The 19,670-nt window shown below is 42.2% G+C and overlaps 2 protein-coding genes across 5 annotated transcripts in view; both read left to right on the plus strand.

Annotated features, from left to right (window-relative positions):
- The window catches only part of ARL8B (ADP-ribosylation factor-like 8B), a 55,460-nt gene extending 51,738 nt beyond the window's left edge, over positions 1-3,722 (plus strand). For all 4 annotated transcript variants that reach the window (XM_011937257.1, XM_011937254.1, XM_011937256.1 and 1 more), the window contains one exon: positions 1,444-3,722. Coding sequence is in view for 3 of the 4 variants with exons in the window: in XM_011937256.1 (XP_011792646.1) it covers positions 1,444-1,563 (120 nt within the window). In the remaining variant the exon portion in view is untranslated. The remainder of the gene's footprint in view (positions 1-1,443) is intronic.
- A 6,705-nt stretch (positions 3,723-10,427) lies between these two features.
- The window catches only part of EDEM1 (ER degradation enhancer, mannosidase alpha-like 1), a 32,765-nt gene continuing 23,522 nt past the window's right edge, over positions 10,428-19,670 (plus strand). Inside the window, exons 1-2 of the mRNA XM_011937258.1 lie at positions 10,428-11,170; positions 17,776-17,848. Of these exons, the coding sequence (XP_011792648.1) occupies positions 10,662-11,170; positions 17,776-17,848 (582 nt within the window). The 5' untranslated portion in view covers positions 10,428-10,661. The remainder of the gene's footprint in view (positions 11,171-17,775; positions 17,849-19,670) is intronic.

Raw genomic sequence — 19,670 nt, forward strand, 5'->3', positions numbered from 1 at the left:
GGCTGATCTTAGTAGTTTGCTAAATAGCTCAGTAGTAATTTTAGAACTCCTGACTCACTTAAAATGTTATCAAGCCCAAGGAAACTGATCCAGTCTAATAAGATCCAGTCTAGTAAGATTCGAAATAAGTATTTTATAAATCAGTTCATCTGAGTATCTTATTTCTATTGTCTTTTTCCCTATTCATAAAGGTCCGTTTGTCTTTAGGATATGAACTTCTATCAGTATCCACAGAGGCTTTGTGTAGTTTTTTAGTGAATTTCTTTTTTTTTTTTTTGAGATGGAGTTTCACTCTTGTGACCCAGCTGGAGTGCAATGGCGCGATCTTGGCTCACTGCCACCTCTGCCTCCTAGGTTCAAGTGATTCTCCTGCCTCAGCCTCCCAAGTAGCTGGGATTACAGGCACCCGCCACCATGCTCGGCTAATTTTTGCATTTTTAGTAGAGACAGAGTTTCACCATGTTGGCCAGGCTGGTCTTGAACTGCTGACCTCAGGTGATCCACCCACCTTGGCCTCCCAAAGTGCTGGGATTACAGGCATGAGCCACCGCGCCCAGCCATGAATTTCTTAAATATTTAGATTTGGTTATTTCACTTCAGATTTACCTTTCTCCCATTCAGTTCAAATGATTGTGGCTTTGCTCTTATTGTGCACTGTTGTCCCCATTTTAAGGTGCAGAGGTGCTTCTTCAGTAGTTGAGTGAAATCACTGTTTCCACAGTGGTGAACAGGCCACGTTTGTTTGTAGCTCAGCCCTGTGTTGTTTCGTTAATGCATATTAGCTGGGAAACTGGTAGTGGATTTACCCTCATCTTTCAGGCTTGGAGAATTGAGTGGTGCTTCTAATAGACTCTCATGTACCCTTTTGAAGAAGTGAGGACAAGAATTATCCAGCCCCAGATGTTGAAAGGGCATGGTGTGAATCCTGCACTAGCCTTGGCAGTGACAGCCTTCTCTCCCATCCCTCTGCTTTAGTCACATTCTATCACTCAGAATCCATCCAGAGCTCCACAATGTTTCATGCCTTTTTAAATTCTTTGCCGTTTTTTTTTTTTAACCTGGAATTTTGTGGGGTGGCCCCCAAGCCCCAATAATTACTGCATCTTTTCTGTATATTATACTTAAAAGCTCCTTGAGGCCAGACAGGGGTTCTTCCTTTTTTTTTTTCCTTCCTGGCAATTTGCAGTCGTATGGGCAATGCATAAAAGATGGCACCAACCATCCTATACACAACTTAATTTTTAAATCAGAAAACCCTTCAGTCTCTGATAATTCCTCATATTCTCTTTAAGTTCAAGTAATGGAGTATGGGAATACAGATGGCAGAAAAGCAGAAGAGGTCAGGCATAGTATGTGCCTTGAATTAGCAGCATTTTAAATATTGTTTTGTTTGATGTTTAGTTTTTTAACTTTAATGTCTTTGCTTTTCCTCTCTATCTTTAGATATCACACTTCAGTGGCTTATTCAGCATTCAAAATCTAGAAGAAGCTGAAGCATCTCCTGAAGTCTTCCAGTCTTTCTTGGCTATAATCCTAGAATTATTGTCCGTTCCTCTGAAGTAATTCCCAGAATACGGTCCTTCCTAAACCCAAGAAATTGCCTTTTTCAGAGTTTATTTCTCATGTGCACTGCTGAAGATGAGTATCCCTAATCCTTCATAAAGAATCAGCTAGAGTTGTCATGATAAAGTCAGCACACAAAAAAGGCTTCCTACACATACCTGTCTTAAACCATGTGTAGAGCTTTTTAAAAACAAAACAAAACAAAACAAAAAAAACCCCCATACACTTTTGACCATCTTAAATCAAGAAAATTGCGTATTTCCATTCTGGTCTTTCTGGGCCAGATTTTTATATTGGTTTTCAGTAAATGTCTATCTATAATATTTCATTATAGAGTCCAGTAGCTTAGTACTGACACTGACTTGATACAGCATGAAGTTTCTAGTGCCACACACAGTATTTAGAAAACCTTTAAGCGTGAATGACTTATGTGGGAGATATATAAACATAATGTTTATTTTATCTCACAAATGCATGTGAAATGTATAATTACATCTTAGGAATCCAAAATGGTCTGCAGAGAGTGAGCAGAGGCACCAGATCAATGTTGGTTCTTTACACTGGTGAGATTCTACCTGATGAATATTAAAGATATTCTACTTTCTGAGAACTCTTTATCACCAGATGGCAGTTGGGATATGGGAGGAACTGAAGCATCCTGTTTTGTATTTGTCCAGATCATTATTTCTGTCGCTTGTTTTTTCTTCCCGGTTCAGGATACTTTTTTAAGGGATTGAGAATTGAAGATTTTCCAAAAGCTTTCATGAATTTAGAGCATTCCACCCAATATAATAAAACCTGTTAAGAATGTCAGACTTTGTTCAAACATCTGTTTGTTCTATCTCCAGTCATTAAATCAGTGCTGCTGCATGACACTCTAACTCCTGACTTTTTATATGCAGTCATAAAGTTGACTTTCAGCACAACAGATACTTATAAACAAATAAAAACTTTTTATTTTTCTCTCTTACTGATGTAAGGTTTGGCACTCTTTTGACTGGTGCCATTAGACATCTTGATTATTGTGACAACTCTACACCTGCCTGCTCTATCTAATGTAATCATGCTCGGCGTCTGCAGGTTGTTTAATAATCAGTCACACAGAGAACTGAGGAACTGATGCTGTTTGTTTGCTTCTATGATACAGAGATGTCTAAAAACTTCAAATGGACATGTTTTGTAGTTTAGCGACTTCCGTATACATAAAGGGACATATTAATACTGGTTCATTTGTAAATTATTATTCATATAGACCACTGTAGTAGATAAAACTCTATGGTACACCTGCTTATGTGTTGCCTCACACTGTGTGTGATTTTGTTTCTTTTGTTAAGCAGCACTTATGTAGACTGCATTTCCAAATGTGTTGAGCACTCAGAGTGTAGTCAACAGTACGTTCTTTTAATGAATAGCAGTTTTAATTTATAGACTGCCATGGCCTTAAATATATTCTGTACAATATACTGCACTGTGTTGCACAGACACTACTTGCTTTTCTCCATTCATATTTTTATGAGTAGAATCTGGGCTTTTAAATTTCTCTTCTTATTCTTTGAAGCATGTTGCATACTTCCCTGGTGGGATGGATGGTTCTGTAAATGAAGGGATATTTAAACTTGCTACTGTTGTTCAGCACCATTCGTGGTCAGTCTGAACCATTACGAAGAATGTGGCAACTTGCTTGTGCCTAAAAGGAGGAATTGGAACTAGAATGTGTGACTTTGTGGGGACTGCATAGGTTTGTTAATTGACCTATAGCTAAACCTTAATGTGTTTGTGTGTCTAAACATTGCTTTAAGCATTTCAAGACATCCAGACGCTATTACCAACATTTTCCTGTGCATTAACCTCTGCATGTGAAAACTTTTAACAGTTACTCAACTATGTAAATATGTGAATTTTTTTATTTAGGTGGATGCATTTTTTGTCTGTTTACTGCTCTTCTCAGCTTTATTCAATAAACTTGCATTTTAAGGGTTGTATTGGCAATTTTAACTTAAAATGTGCATCATGATGGAAGGTGCGGACTTTTTTGGAAGGGGATAGAAAGTAAGTTTCCAAGAGGAGGGTCTATAGACCATTTATCAGAAATCAGCTCAGCCCTCAAAGAATTGGGTCTATGGGCTAGTTAAAATAGAAATAAACTTTTAAAATATCCACAGAATTGATATTGTGATTTTTTGGGGGCGGGGGAAATGCTACTACTTGTCAGCGGTTACAATACACCAAATTTAGGACTTTTAAGTGGCAAGCGCTAGTAAAACATTTTATGATTCAGTTTTAAAAAACCAAACCAAGACCCTGCTAAGCAAATGAAGTTGCAAGATATGCCTATTTACTGACTTCAGTTCAGAATAAAAATATTTTAAGTACTAAACATGCTGGTTTTCCCACAAAGGCACATTTTTAGCATAAAGCTTTTTGCTAGTTTGGTATCATCTGCCCATAAAATAAGTCAATACTTATCAAAACTATTGGAGAAATAATTTTGTATATGTTTATTTGTTTAGAAAAGTTCAATTAGCATTTTCTCCATATCCATACTATAATTCTGTATAGCCAACCCTTGGTGGCTAATTGGATGTATGATTTAGCATTTCTTTCCCTACCCACGTTTATGTTTTGTTTGTTTTTTTTTAACTAAATTAGTGGAGCCATGTAGTCAAGCATCAAGTTTCATCCACTTCTCACCATTCTCCTACCAAAGGAGGAGTGTGTGAGAATTGGGGATGAGGATGGGGGAACACTGAGGATACACATTTAGCTTAATTCTAAATGTGTGTCTGCTTTAAAAAACTTCTAAACTTCTAAAGTTGGTCTTTGATTCTGTCAAGTAAATTGGGTATTTGAGGAACTAATTGCTTTGTGTATTCTCTCCACGTAGGATTGAGTTACACTGATATCCTGTTGATTTGGTAATTCCATCTGTTCCAGGGGTCTGTTGGGTTCAGAACTGTGGAGTGGAAGCTTAAACATAATGTAGCAGGCATTGTGCTGTAACATCCAGTTGGCCAAATGCTTTACTCTAAAAATGTGCCACAGTGGGGAAAGCACAATGTTTGATGTTGAAAATGTTTTCGTTATGTTACAAACTTGTAAGGTTATGCCCTCAACTATGTGCATAGCAGTGAAGAGACTTGAAAAGGAAGACAGTAAAGCCTTACAGACTTCCCTTAAGTTTGCTGCTCTACAAGTATGCAGCCTGCTGCAGGTGTTTCCTGTTGGTTAGTAAATAACCTCCACACATTTGCTGTTTAAAATTCAGCTATTAATAAAAATGTGTACTTTTGTCATTGCTCCTCTTGGGTGTTCTTAGGGAAACCAAAGCAGGTCATTGTCATCAAAAATCTAAGCCACAGCAGTAGTCATTTATTATTCCATTCTATTAACCAGCCTCTTTTCAGTAAGATAATTCTATTTTGAGATCCCAAGACATCTGGCATTTAGGTAATGCAGATTTCCCAATAGGAATCAGGACCGGGGTGGGGGGTGGTGGGTGGATAATTTAGCCTCATTTTACTGGGGCTTACAGTAGGGATGTAGGGAAAGAGTTGTTAGCTTACGATGCTAATATAGCTTAATTGTATGGAGAGTCCTGGGTTGGCATTTGGGAGAATGGGTTCTTGGCCATTAACTGATTGTGTGACTGGTGAGTTGCAGAACTCCCTAGTGGCTCCTTAAGTTTTCCCATTTATAAAATGAAGAGGAGAGGATTTCTAACCATAACTTCTGCCACTGACGGGCTGATTCTAGCAGCCTAGAGATTTGCTTGGTGGCTAAAAAGAGAAGAGATACAAAAACACCCATTTGTCCTAGTGAATATGTAATATTACATGTTCCTTCAATGGAAGGTAATCAAAAAATACAGAAATATTTACATGTTACAACTTTAAATTTTAGCACAAGAGCTGGAGATTGCAGACATTTTACAGAATGATACAGTAAATTTATTTTGTTTAAAGGAAATTCTGTAAATATATACCTTATATTTTGAAAGTCATTTACAAATTTTAGAACATTTTCCCCAGACTGCAGAAAATATTTGGTATGCATTCTGGAAAAGTATATACTTACTACCAATTTGAGGGTAAGTGGTTTAGAGCTAAGGTTTAACCCTTTATAACTGCTGTGTTGCTAGGTTCTTTTTTTTTTTTTTTGAGATGAAGTCTCTCTCTGTCGCCCAGGCTGGAGTGCAGTGGCGTAATCTGAGCTCACTGCAACCTCTGCCTCCCAGGTTCGTGCCATTCTCCTGCCTCAGCCTCCTGAGTAGCTGGGACTATAGGCGCCCGTCACCACGCCAGGCTAATTTTTTGTATTTTTAGTAGAGATGGGGTTTCACCGTGTTAGCCAGGATGGTCTTGATCTCCTGACCTTGTGATCCGCCCGCCTCAGCCTCCCAGAGTGCTGGGATTACAGGCGTGAGCCACCATGCCCAGCCAGCTAGGTTCTGCTAGAATTTATCTAGCGCTTTGGAGAAACCTGGAATGGTTAGAAAATACTACTCTTCAAAGGAAAGGGGCTGGAGGACCGACAAAACCATTGTGTCCCTTTTTGGACATGGGAAGTAGAACATTAACCACTTGCTAATTATAGCATCTCCCTTAACCAATTCTTATCTACAACTGTGGTCTACCCTCAGTGTTGTACAATGTGTATCACACAAGGTGCTATCTTGTTTCTGTGGCTTACGAGAATTCACCATTTCTATCTACTGCTACCTAATACATGAATTAGATAACTCTTCCATTTGTATATTTTATTATGTAAGAAAAATTCAAATTACTCTTATTTGTCATATTATTAGCTAATTTATGAAAGTGCTAGCTAATTTATGAAAGCCCTCTCATTCAAAGAAGGGTTAAGGATTTATAGAATTCCTACATTCTCTGGAAGCATCAGTAACCTAAAGGCTGGAGCATGATATGGGCATGTGCATGATGAATATTTTTGATGTATAGTTGATATATTTGTTTCAGTGGTTTGGTATTAGAACTACTAGAAGGGAATCTCAGTATATTTTTTTCTTTTTTGAGATAGTCTTGCTGTGTCATCAGACTGGAGTTCAGTGGCACGATCTCGACTCACTGCAACCTCCGCCTCCTGGGTTCAAGCAATTCTTCTGCCTCAGCCTCCCAAGTAGCTGGGACTACAGGCACGAGCCACCATGCCAAGCTGATTTTTGTATTTTTAGGAGAGAGGGGGTTTCACCATGTTGGCCAGGCTGGTCTTGAATTCTGACCTCAAGTGATCCACACGCCTCGGCCTCCCAAAGTGCTGGGATTACAGGTGTGAGCCACCGCGCCCGGCGACTTGTGCTAATGTTAAACAAAAATTATGGAGGGTCTTTTTTTGTGGATTGAGTTTCTGCACTAGGTTCTAGCAGACCAAAGTAGTTACATATATTAAATGCCACACAGTTAAATGGAAACTTTACAGAAATCAGTTTTTCCTGAAAACCGAAAATCCCACTCTGTCTGAATCGGAATAATAAGGAAGTCCCTTCTGCTTTAACGCTTAAAAAAAAGTAACCCGATGTTAACCAATCAGTTATTTTTCATTGTTTTGTTTCCTTACTCTCACAAAACCCACTATTCTGCTGTTTCTCATTGGGAGCTTTCATTCTATTTTGTAGAATGGAGGCTGGCCCATTCATAAGCTATTAATAAACGCCAGTTAGATCTGTAAGTAAATTTGTTGTAATTTTTTCTGACACTAGGAATTGCCAAATAGCCCTTCACAGGGGAAGTACTAGTTTTTGTTTTTACCATTCCCTGTCCCCTATGCCTTTTTGAAAAAGAGATGAAGCCTCACTGTTTACCCAGGTAATTAATTGCATTGGCTGTTTACAGCCACGATCATAGCAAACGCAACTTCAAGCTACTGGCTCAAGGGATCTCCTGCCTCAGCCTCTGGAGTACCCTGTATTTTGCTCACAGAGAGCATGTTGACAAACTTGGATTTCTGCCCATCAAATAAATTTGAACTGTAATTATACACTTTTTTTGTTTTTAGGCCATCGGCTTTGCAAAACCCCTGCTTTTGAAATACCTTTTTTTTTTTTTTGAGATGCAGTCTCGCTCTGTTGCCCAGGATGGAGTGCGGTGGCACTATCTGAGCTCACTGCAGCCTCTACCTACCTGGGTTCAAGTGATTCTCGTGCCTCAGCCTCCTGAGTATCTGGGATTATAGGCGCCCACCACTACACCTGGCTAATTGTTGTATTTTTAGTAGAGATGGGGTTTCATCATTGTGGCAAGGCTGGTCTCGAACTCCTGATCTTAAGTGATCTGCCTAACTTGGCCTCCCAAAGTTCTGTGATTACAGGCGTGAGCCACCATGCCCAGCCAGGTGCTAATTTTAAAAGGTTCAGAGTTGAAAAGTATTAACAATAGGGCTGACTGTATAGCACAGTGTAAGTACTATACACACACACACAAACACACACACACACGATGTAATTCACAACTGTGATAAACATTGTTCTCATCACTCACCCATTTTGTGGATGAGGAAACAAGTCCAGAAAAGTAACTTCCCAAGGTCACTCTTAGGGCAGAGCTACGATTTGAACACCTGACTTCTGAATGTGAGTTTTTAGTTGTCATCTCTTTGGCATTCCCCAGAGTAAAGGAAAAAGTGCCTCCTTTCTTATCAGTCGCTGATGCTCTTGTGAGATTACTGGAAGACCTGTCACAAATCAAACTGTATCTTAAAGAGTTGATTTTTAAGGTGGAGTTTTATGATTAGGTATGGGTATTGTCCCAATATCAGTTATATTTACCTTAAGGGGAGTCCTAATCGAAAGGACTAGCACAAAATAACTCATTTCTTTCATTTCAGTTTCATTCCAGAAGGAAACACTTTCTGAACCTAGATCCTAATGCCTAGGCTATGCCTTGCAGGGCGCTAATGTCAAAACTGTTGCCTTTGGATGGCGTGGAAAGAGCTGAGGGACCTGTCTGCTCAAGGGCCAGCTATTTGAAGTGCAAATTGCCCTAAAGTGTAGTAACTCCCTTTTTGCCTAGAGTCAACAGGCTCTGAGAATTGAGCCCCCAACCTGATTTCTTCCGTTATGGCTTGTGGAATAAGCCTTAGAATGTTTTCTATGAAGATTAAATGAGCACACATGTCAAAGTGTTTTGAAAACCATCAGGTTTACCATGAAAAGCATCTTTCAGGAGTTGGATGGTTTTCTCTGGTTATTAAAATACTTATTTTTATAAGAGTTTTTGTCTAACATCAAGACAGGAGCTGTCCTCAATATGGCCTGCAGTTAACCAGATTAAGTTTTAAGTTAAAATTTGCAATAAAGTAGCCCTGGAAGAAAACATACAACATGCAACTGAATGTTCACATTCAGTTTGCAAGTTCCGGGAAGGCAGAAGTTCAAGATCAAGGGCTGGAGCTGGGCTGCCAGCATAGTCCCCAGGCATCCTTCACTGAGGGGAAAAAGCAGAAGCTATGTAGTCTAAAGATCCTGACTCAAGTTGTCTTCATAATCTTTTTGCTGCTTGGGCTGCTCTCGATGTCTCAATGTTGGGAAAGAACAAGGCTCAGCCAATAGTAAGGACCTTCCTGTGTGCCAGCAACAATGTGCTGTAATGAAGTGTTTTCTTAGTTCCCCTTACACCTGCTCTGTATTTCAAAAAGTTCTCTACCCTGAAAATGTGATGAGAGTGCCACATGACAACTTATCTTCTTATGCACTCCCTTGGTCGGCCACTCAGCCAATATCTGATTTGGGGGTCTAGTCAGGTCTTGCTTCCCAAGCTTTTCAGAAACCCTGATGAAACAGGTATAGGGTCTAAACTTAGGGAGAGCAAACCTTACAGCCAACTCCAAATGCAGCAAGCAAAATAAATAAAACATCTAAACCGTTGAATCTTTATGTGAAAGCCATAGTCCTTTAGAGCTAACATTTGCAACCTTCTTAATTATAGGAAGTAGATACAGAGGGGTAAAGCGATTTAACTGGGAATCTACCCCACACCTCAAAGGTTAGGTCGTTAATTGCCGGTGCACAAGAGAGATGGTGGGAGGGACAAGAGAAGACATGTTTAGATATATCTGGTTAATAATTTGGTGGTGGTGGGAGCCTTGATTCCCACCCCCAACCCGTACCCCCCTTTTAATAAAAAATCCTATTGCCGAGACAAAAGCAATATAACATAATTTAGTATTTCCTGAAACTGCTGGTTTCTAAGAACTGCCCAAGAGTACTTACACGCACATTCCCGAGACCACTGGAGTTGTTCGATAGGTCTAGGGAGGGATCTGGGGATATGCGTTTTACAAGCATCATGAGCGATTCTTAAAAACTGGGTGTTTAAATCAAAAGATTTATGATCTTTATGTGGCCTACAGTTAACTGTTTTGTGCACTCCTTGAGCTAAAAGGTAGTATCCCACCCCGTCCATAAACAGACACCTAAGTTATAAAATTGCTGCCCTCGATATGCAAAAATAGTTCCTTTTATACAGAAATGATCCTTTCCTTCTTTTCAGTATGTATCTTTTAACTGTCATCACTCCTAACCTAGACCTAGAGTGGTTTTTTTCCGGTCCCAGCTCTGCCGGACACACGCTCTGCCCAGAGAGAGACCCGATCTAGCCAAGGCCAGGCGGTCTAGGGCCACGTCTGTGTCTAGCGTCCGGCGGGCGCTGCCGTGCCGCTCTCCCATTGGCTGGAAGTTCCCTCGCCTGGGCTGGCGCGGCTCCTGCTCGCCACGCCAGCCCGTCGGGCTACCCACCGCCCAGGGGGGCGGGGCTTGGAGGGACGGGGCGGGGCCTGGATGAGGGGCGGGGCCTCGGGGGCGTCGCGGACGTCCCGGCGGCCTGCGGTGTGGGAGGGAGTCCTGGGCCGCGCCCCGCGAGGCAGAGCCCTGGCCGGGCCAATCCCGGGCCACCGGGCGGGCGAATGCTGGGCCTGGCCGGCCCGCCCGAGAGCCTGGGGGTTGGGGACAATGGGCTAGTTCCTGGTGCGTCACGGGGGAGTTCCTTAAAGGGGAAGTGAGCCGGGCTACAGGGCGAGCGCAGGGTACGGTGGTCGGTGGGGAGGCCCCCGCGCTTTAAAATAATGCCCGCGGCGCCCGCGCGACCATGCAATGGCGAGCGCTTGTCCTGGGGCTGGTGCTCCTCCGGCTTGGCCTCCATGGAGTATTGTGGCTCGTCTTCGGGCTGGGGCCCAGCATGGGCTTCTACCAGCGCTTTCCGCTCAGCTTCGGCTTCCAGCGTCTGAGGAGCCCCGACGGCCCCGCGTCGCCCGCCTCGGGGCCCGTGGGCCGGCCTGGGGGGCTATCCGGACCGTCGTGGCTGCAGCCGCCAGGGACCGGGGCGACGCAGAGCCCGCGCAAGGTTCCGCAGCGTTCTGAGCCGGGGGTGTGCGGCCCAGCCCACTGGGGCTACGTGCTGGGCGGCCGGGACCGCGGCCCGGACGAGTACGAGAAGCGCTACAGCGGCGCCTTCCCTCCGCAGCTGCGTGCCCAGATGCGCGACCTGGCACGGGGGATGTTCGTCTTTGGCTACGACAACTACATGGCGCACGCCTTCCCTCAGGACGAGCTCAACCCCATCCACTGCCGCGGCCGTGGGCCCGACCGCGGGGACCCGTGAGTAGCCTCCGCCGCCGGGGGCCGCGCGCCCAAGCGCTTCCTTCCGCCCTCCGCTCCGGGGTGCAGCTCTCTGCCCTCCGGGGACCCCGAGGGCGCCAGGGCCGTTAGGGTCCCGGGCAGCGTCCGTGCGCCGTGTCCCGCCTGAGTCCCTGTGAAGACCCCCGAGCTTGAGCTTGAGGGTGCGGGGTGGGCCGGTGGCCTTCCTCTCCTGATTCTCCCACAATCTCCAAACTTCAGAACTGCTGTCCAGCTCAGTGTCTTACACATGAGGAAACTGAGGTCCAGGACCAGAAGGGACAGTGGCAGTGCCAAGGGCTGGCTTGGAGGGCTTTCCACTTCCATCTCGAGCCCCTCCTCCGGATGAACATAAACTCTAGATGAAATCTCCACGCTCCCCGTGTAAACGCAGCTTCAGAACAAGTCTTTACCCCGTACCCCCACCTCCATCAGATTGCCACACCCACGTCCTTTCTGTGTAAAAAGCCAAGAGTTGACTTCTCCAAAGCCGTCCGTTGAGTTTGAGGCAGAACGGGGTTACAGCCTCTCCTTCACAGGGGCTGCTTCTTACGCTGAGGATAGGTGGTGGGGAGGGAAGCTATGTGGCCCACATTTGGGGTCCAGATACTTGAGGTGAAATTTATTGGATGCTGAATTGACTGTCAACGTCATTACCCTGTACGATCTGTCCTATAAATCCCCCCCCCTCTCGTGGCGTGGTTGTCAGGGAAGGTCAGCCAGCCCTCCCTGTCCACCAGCCTTGTTTGCAAAGGCTGAGCTCCAAAGTTCACCGCTGTTGACATCAAAGTCCAAGAGGGCAGTACACCCAGCTAAGGACGTCTTACCTGTAGGGAAGGAATGTGCATTGTCATAGGCCCTGTTAGTCCAAATAGGTGACTCCCCTCCCCTGGATGGGAGTGGAGGAGTTGGTTTGCTCAGTGTCTTGGCACCGTCTGGGGCAAGCGTTTTCCTTCACCTGGAGGAAAGCAGTGGAGTCCAGTCCTTAGGTTCTGATAAGGAAGCCTATAGACTAAACGGACTTGGGTTTTTAAAGTGATGTGGTTATCTACACATTTATGTTTTAAATTGCAGTTTGAAAGCATGATTTCTACCGAAGCAAGGGGACATCCCAGGCAAAGGACTGAGCCTTTTCATAATTCTAGGGAACTGATGAGTTTTTCTTGCTTAACCGTAGCGTTTATTTGTATAAGTGTATATTCTATCTCAATTTTTTTTGAGAAAAAATATTAAATTTTGAAAAAAAAGTATTTGGCCTTTCCAGATTTTTTGTTTTTTGAGACGGAGTCTCACTCTGTCGCCCAGGCAGGAATGCAGTAGCGTGATCTCCGCTCACTGCAACCTCCGCCTCCCGGGTTAAAGTGATTCTCCTACCTCAGCCTCCCGAGTAGCTGGGACTACAGGCTCGTGCCACCACGCCCGGCTAATTTTTTGTATTTTTAGTAGAGACGGGGTTTCGCCGTATTAGCCAGGATGGTCGCGACCTCCTGACCTCGTGATCCACCCGCCTGGGTCTCCCAAATTGCGGGAATTACAAGCCTGAGCCACCGCGCTAGGCCATGACCTTTCCAGATTTTAAGCAGTGAATGAATTATTTGGCTCACTTAACTAGAGGGGACTTTATACCTATAAATGTATTTTCTTTCTGTCTCAGTTTTTTTTTGGGGGTTGGGGAATAAACTTCATTAAATTGTGGTTTTGTTTTTTTTTTTTTTGTCAGCCTACATCATGCTTTAATGTTTTTTCTTTTTAAATCAACATCATTAAATTTTGAAAAACGTCATAACATTCTACCAGTTATTTTAAATTTATCTTTGCCACTAGTTCCTGCGCATATGTCTACCCATGTTTTACATAGGCAATCATAGTATGTGTACATATTTTGGATCTTAATTTGTGCTTTTCCACTAGTGCTCTTGGTATTACAAGAAGGGAGAGAGCACTTTCAATAAGTACCTTTATTCTTGCTCACAGACTGTTTCTCAGATTACCTTTTATCGGGTGGACTCAAGTTGAAAACAGTTTAACGGGGAATTGTGATAACACTTTCATTTGAGAATATGATGGTTTGGAGAGTGAGTTGATGACATTTTAATGTTTTTCTTAATGAACCTTAAGAGTGCTTCTGGAGAACCTTAAGAGTCCCTTCCCAGCAAGGTGAGGTGGTGGTTGATTTAACTTGCTGGTCTTCATAGTATCATGTGCGCCGTTGGCTTTTATTTCAGAATGAAAGGCTGCTGATGAGTGTTTTGGTTTGGTTATGCATTGGTTTGGTTATGTGTAAGTTAAGGTCAGGTTGCTTTGAGACAGATGTGTTATTGGAAAGAGGGTGTTAGAAGTATTGAGGAGGTGGGGATGGCATTAGGGAAGGGTTGTGCCCTGAGCTGGGTAGACCTGTTGGTTAGTAAACCTTTGTTGTCTTTGACGAGGCCATAGAAACCTTGCGCAGACTCCTCACACTTGCCTTTTACAGAGAATGGAAAAGTTAATTTTTTGTACTCTTTCCTTTAATTTAACTCCTCTCAGGCTTTGCTATTTTTGTTTTAATATTTAAAAAAATTTTATTTTTAATTTTTTTGGGTACATAGTAGGTGTATATATTTATAGGGTACATGAGAGATTTTGGCACAGGCAGGCAATTCGTAATAATCACATCATGGAAGATTGGGTATCCAACTCCTCAAGCATTTTTCCTTTGTGTTAGAAACAATCCAATTATACTCTTTTAGTTATTTTAAAATGTACGATTATTGACTGTAGTCCTCCTGTTATGCTATCGAATACTAGGCTTTGAGGAAAGTTTAGAACCAGAATATTGTCATGCTGGCTTTGAAACAGGAGGGTACTTCACATCCCCAAACTAAATAATCAGTGATAAAAATCTTTCATATTTTTTGTTTGTTTGTTTAATTGACAGGGTCTTGTTGTGTCACCCAGGCTGAAGTGCAGTGGCGCAATCATAGCTCACTGCACCCTTGAACTCCTGGGCTCAAGCAGTCCTCCTGCCTCAGCCTCCCGAGTAGCTGGGACTAGAGCTGTGCCCCACCATGCTTGGCTACTTTTTAAAAAAATTTTTCTGTAGAAATGGGGTCTCACTTTGTTGCCCAGGATGGTCTTGAACCCCTGGCCTCAAGCAGTCTTCCCACCTTGGCCTCCCAAAGTGCCGAGATTATAGATGTGAGCCACCAAGCCCAGCCAAAAATCTTCCAGATTTAAAAAAAATCAAATGTATTCTAACGATTCATTTAAGAGTGAATTTGCCATTAGAGTATTATGTAAAAAGTACACATAGAAAATATTGGTGCTAAACACTCCTACCTTGTCTCTGTAGTCATGTGTGCTCCAAGCTTTCTTGCCTCAAGTACATGTGACTTGTTCTTGGGGAGGTGTCAGGTAAGGGGTTAACATGAAGTAAATAAAACCTGAACACTCTAAAAAGAGCAAATCTTTCTGTCTACAGAAAGCTATGCAAAGTCAGTTCTTCTCACATCCTCAATTTGTGTTGGAGGATCCAAACTTAAAGTTTCTTTGAGTAAATGTGGACATTATATTTTTGTAATCCTGTGAATGGTAAACTATAGTTCTGGCTTTTGGGCATGTGACCATTCTCAATTTCTTCTCAACTGTATTGCTATTAAAACAACAAAGCAAATCTCAAATTAGGCCAAACAAATATTGGCCCCTCAAATGCTTAGGTACTCCTAGCTCAAGATGGCCTCCTCTGCATTCCTCTTTCTTTGGAAAATCCTGCCCTCTTTCAGAGTCAGGCTCGTCTTGTTTCCGTGACACCGTCTAACTGAAGATGATTCTCCTTTATTGACTCAGTTCTCCTTTTGATTCCTTTCCTTTGAGCTGCGATTCCACATTTTAACCTTGTTTGAGAATTGAGTACTGTTGTGTATTCACCTTCATTTCCCTTTGTCTTGTCTCTCCAGATTATCAATCCCTTGAACGCAGGGACTCTTTCTTATGTTATTTCTGTGCCTACACCACACTAGGTAGATTTCTGAACAGCTGTTACAGGCTAAGTATATGTGGGAATTTTTAAAAACACATATGTTTGATTTTGTTAACATAATCAGAAATTTTAAAAACACGTATGTTTGATTTTGCTAACATAATCAGAAATTTTCTGTCAAAGGCCGTGGTTTTCTCCATCTTTTCTGTTTTGAGGTGAACTTTAAAAATTTACAGTGGGGTGAATGCCATGAACATTTGTACCTGGTGAAGTAAGTGGAGCATTTAGTTGTGCGGTTCAGCCAGCTGGTTACAGGGAAAGGTATTGAGTTCTTGGCTTGATGCACTTAAAGATACCAGCTTAAGTTGGACATTGACAAGAATATCTACAAAGAACAAATCCAGAGTCTTACCTGCATAGTGGGCTGGCATAAATGGAGTCATAATAATTTCATGCTGTTAGGCTAGGAGAGTTTTATGGTGTTTATTTTTTTTTTTCTTTCATCCTCACTCCCACTTCCTCCTTATTTTGGCACATTTTGAAAGAGCATGTAGCAATTATTTGGTAAGAAAGAATTAAAAGTGTTCTAATGAATACCCCAGACCTTGGAGAGGATTTGTCTGACTACTCAGTGGAGAGAAGGAACCCCACAGTTACTGCAAATAATTTTTTTTTTTTTACTGTGGCAACTCAATTTTTAGTGACTGGGCATTGTAAAAGAAATATTTTAAAACTGGGTCTATTTTAGTTATAGATTAGAAGGCAAAGCACGATAAACCATGGAAAGGAGTTCAGTGCTCACAGTGAGTACGGGCCTGTGCAGGTGGAGAGAGTGACACATACCACAGATCTGGGTGTGACTCAGGAGAGGGGAGTTACATATGGTTCTCCTGATTACCATCTAGCTTGGATGCTACATGATGAGGGAGTTACTTTCTGATGAGGTGGGCTATTAAAGCCCACTCTGTTTCTAAGCAGCAGAGCAACATAGTGAAATATTTACACGCAGGAGAACATTCTTGAGTTGGCAGAATTGGGCATGAGGATCTCCCTGTCTCCTTTGAGCCTCTCCTGCAACCCTTGCACTTTTTGTATCTTTTTTGGCTGTCACTTGCCCTTGAGAGGCGTATTTGAATCCACAGCTCTCGCTTTGAGGGGACCTTTTGCTATTGCATAAGTTTATTTCCAGAGAATCAACAAATAGAAGAAACAAGTGCAATTTTCCAGCCAAGCAGTTTTCTGACTTTCCAGCTTGTAGGAAATGAGATAACCCTAGTTCCTAGACTATAACCCCCATATATATCTTGTTTCAAAAAAAAGTATCTAAAATTTTACTATATATTCTTTGCTTTAGATTAGGTGGCATAACAGCATAAAACAAGGCAACTGGAGGGTTCAAATAAAATCAGACGTTGGAGCTGTTATGCCTCTTTCACATAAGCCCCATTTCCCCGCAGCTGAGGTATAGACCTTTCAGAGAGCACAGCAAGCCATCACAACACAGAGGTGCTGTACACCAGAAGCTTCTCTCACTGGAAAGTGAGATGAGGACCCATTAGGGTGATCCAAGGAGCAGATAAAGTACTCTGGGATATGATGGAAGATTGCAGATATCAATGAATCTTGCTGGAAAGAAAACTGGAGCTTTTTTGCTTTGGTTGCTAATAAAATCTTTAAACGGTTGTCTTATGTCTTCTCTTACTATCATTTTTTCCAAGCTTCTGCACTTATTCTCTGGGTCTTTGGGAATGGGACAAATAAATAAATGAAGTCCCCAGAATTTCTCAAACTGTCCTTTATTTTACTAGTTCTTCATCCCTATTCTCCCAGATGTATTAGTTTTTTTGTTGTTGTTGACTTTTTTTTTTAAGTGTTATAAAGAAATACAGCGCCTGAGGAGCTTCACCCTTGTTGTCATCCTGAAGTTGGTTTCTTAAGGTTGTTTCAGAATGGAAAATTGCTGTAGATTATGGGGGTGAGAGCTGTGTGGCAGAAACGTTTCTGTAGCTCCAGTTAAGAAGGGAGAAATCCTCAATTCCTGCTTTGGTTCATGTTAAATGGTATCTCAGAATTAATGGAAATAATGGAGACCCTTTGGATGAGTTATTAATGAAGAAATGGTGTAAAGAAGTTAATTTATACCCCCAACCGTAGGGCAGATGAGTAATACTGACACAGTCAATGAACGTATTTACTTTGTGTGTAATAGGCTGTGGTGTCGAATTGCTTTATTAAAGTGTTGCAGGTGGGTCGTATGACAAGTGCTCTCCTTTAGTTCCTAATGATTATGAAATCAGAGCTTTTTAAAGTTGGACAGGACTAAAGAGATTGTATATGGTGATAAACCTGAATCTCAGACAGGAGATAACTCACCTCCTGACTTCCCATGAACATTCTTTCCACTCTGGTACAAGTGTGTCTCCGCAGTTCTGTGACTCGATTCTACTTATGAACACTATAGAAAGTGTTGCTTTTGGAGTAGAAAGACCTTTGCCGTATTAATTCACCCATAATTAGTTCCTGAATAAATAAGAGTTGCTGGCAATTACAGTTTCTGACGGGTGTTTAGTTTTATTGTCTTCTCTTTTGAAATAAAGTCTTTTTGTTTAATTTTAATTTTCTTTTTCAGTTCAAATCTGAACATCAATGATGTACTAGGGAACTACTCATTGACTCTTGTTGATGCATTGGATACACTTGCAGTAAGTGTTCACCTTTTTAAAAAAAGTTAATTAAGATAAGATGTTTTGGAGTCGATTATCCCTAGTTCCCTCCAGCAATGGGAATTCCAGGGAGCCTGATAAGTCAAAATGTATCGTTAGCTTTGATAACTGTTATTTATTTTAATGACCTTAATGGGGAGGGCAAGAAAAGTGTTGAAGGTTAAATGAGGGGAAATGTGATTCCATTAAAAAAAGGAGAAGAAATGTATGATTGATTTTAGGGAACCTATTTTTTTTTAAACCAGTTTCTATCTTATTCCCTAGAAGAACCCATGGAGAAGCTCATTAATATTGGTAATTGCAGTAGTTGCTATTCCAGGAGTAAAAGAGAGAAGATCTCAGGGTCAGCAGGTACCCTGAAATATCATCTAGCTACTGGCTCCCCCAAGAGCAAGTTGGAATCCTAGTGCCAGTCCTTATGTGGGGCTCCCTAGAAACCCTTCTCTTTTATTTGCTACTTCCTGTTTTGTGGACACTCCATGCCTGAGCTGCCAGTGTGGGTGCTGACATTACCTCCTCATCCTGTGGTTTTGCTCATTGACTCTGGAGAACTGGAGACCTTTGAGCAGATATGAAGAAGTACCTTGAAAGTAGTGTGGCACTCGGTGTGTGTTGCCATGTCTGTGTGCTTCATCTGCTTCACCTTTTGCCATTAAAGCAGTTTCCAGGGGACTGTATTGCAGCATAGTGCTGTTTTAAAATCTTCTTAGTAAAGGTGATTTTACAACCTCTTTGCTTTCCTTCATTGTCCAGCAAGTCTTTACCATGAGAAATTTCTTATTGCAGTCTAGCCCAAATCTTGTACTTAATAATTTATTCTTGTTTCGTTTAACATTCCATAGAAGAGTTTAAAGCTGTCTGTTAGGAGTTAGAATTGGGGCCCAGCACAGTGGCTCATGCCTGTAATCCCAGCACTTAGGGCGGTTGAGGTGGGCGAATCACCTCAGGTCAGGAGTTTGAAACCAGCCTGACCAACATGGTGAAACCCCTTCTCTACTAAAAGTACAAAAATTAGCTGCGCATGGTGGCGGGCGCCTGTAATCCCAGCTCTTCAAGAGGCTGAGGCAGGAGAAATGCTTGAACCCAGGAGGCAGAGGTTGCAGTGAGCTGAGATTGTGCCACTGCACTCCAGCCTGGGCAACAGAGTGAGACTCCATCTCTGGAGACAGAGACACACACACACACACACACACACACACACACGAATTGGGTAATGTGCTAGCCAAGTTTGCATTATGATTATCTAGTATCTTGCTAGTAGTAGACTTACCAGAACTTGGAAAGAGCTTGAGAGATCATTCTACATCCTCATTTTATAATTAAGTAGTAGAAATAGGACTAGGCCCTTGGTCTAATAGGAAATCTGGGGGTACTGATTTAGTATAATTTAAATTGCAAAGCAACTTAGTTTCCCAATATCTCCTTCTGAAGTTATTGCTCCTCTGTTTCAGTCATTTACCATCACTGATCAAAATGTGCCCAGATGAGTATGTTCTACCTTAGAGCTAATTTGTTGATGATACCAGAGGCTGACTCTGCCTTTAAGTGTTACTTAAAGGAAACGTCCTAAGACTCATGAAAGCTTACTCTTTCTCCCTAGGAGCTTTGTCTTCTTCCTTTTTTTTTTTTTTTTTTTTTTTTGAGTCTTGCTGTGTCACCAAGGCTGAAGTGCAGTGGCATGACCACAGCTCACTGCAGCCTTGTTCTGAAATTTTACAAAATGTGAGATTGACTGCATTGGCTAAGTAATCACCACAGGGAATCATCAAATGGACATGATTCACTCATGAAAGCTTACTCT

Source organism: Colobus angolensis, unplaced genomic scaffold (assembly GCF_000951035.1).
Source record: "Colobus angolensis palliatus isolate OR3802 unplaced genomic scaffold, Cang.pa_1.0 Scaffold160, whole genome shotgun sequence".
NCBI lineage: Eukaryota > Metazoa > Chordata > Mammalia > Primates > Cercopithecidae > Colobus > Colobus angolensis.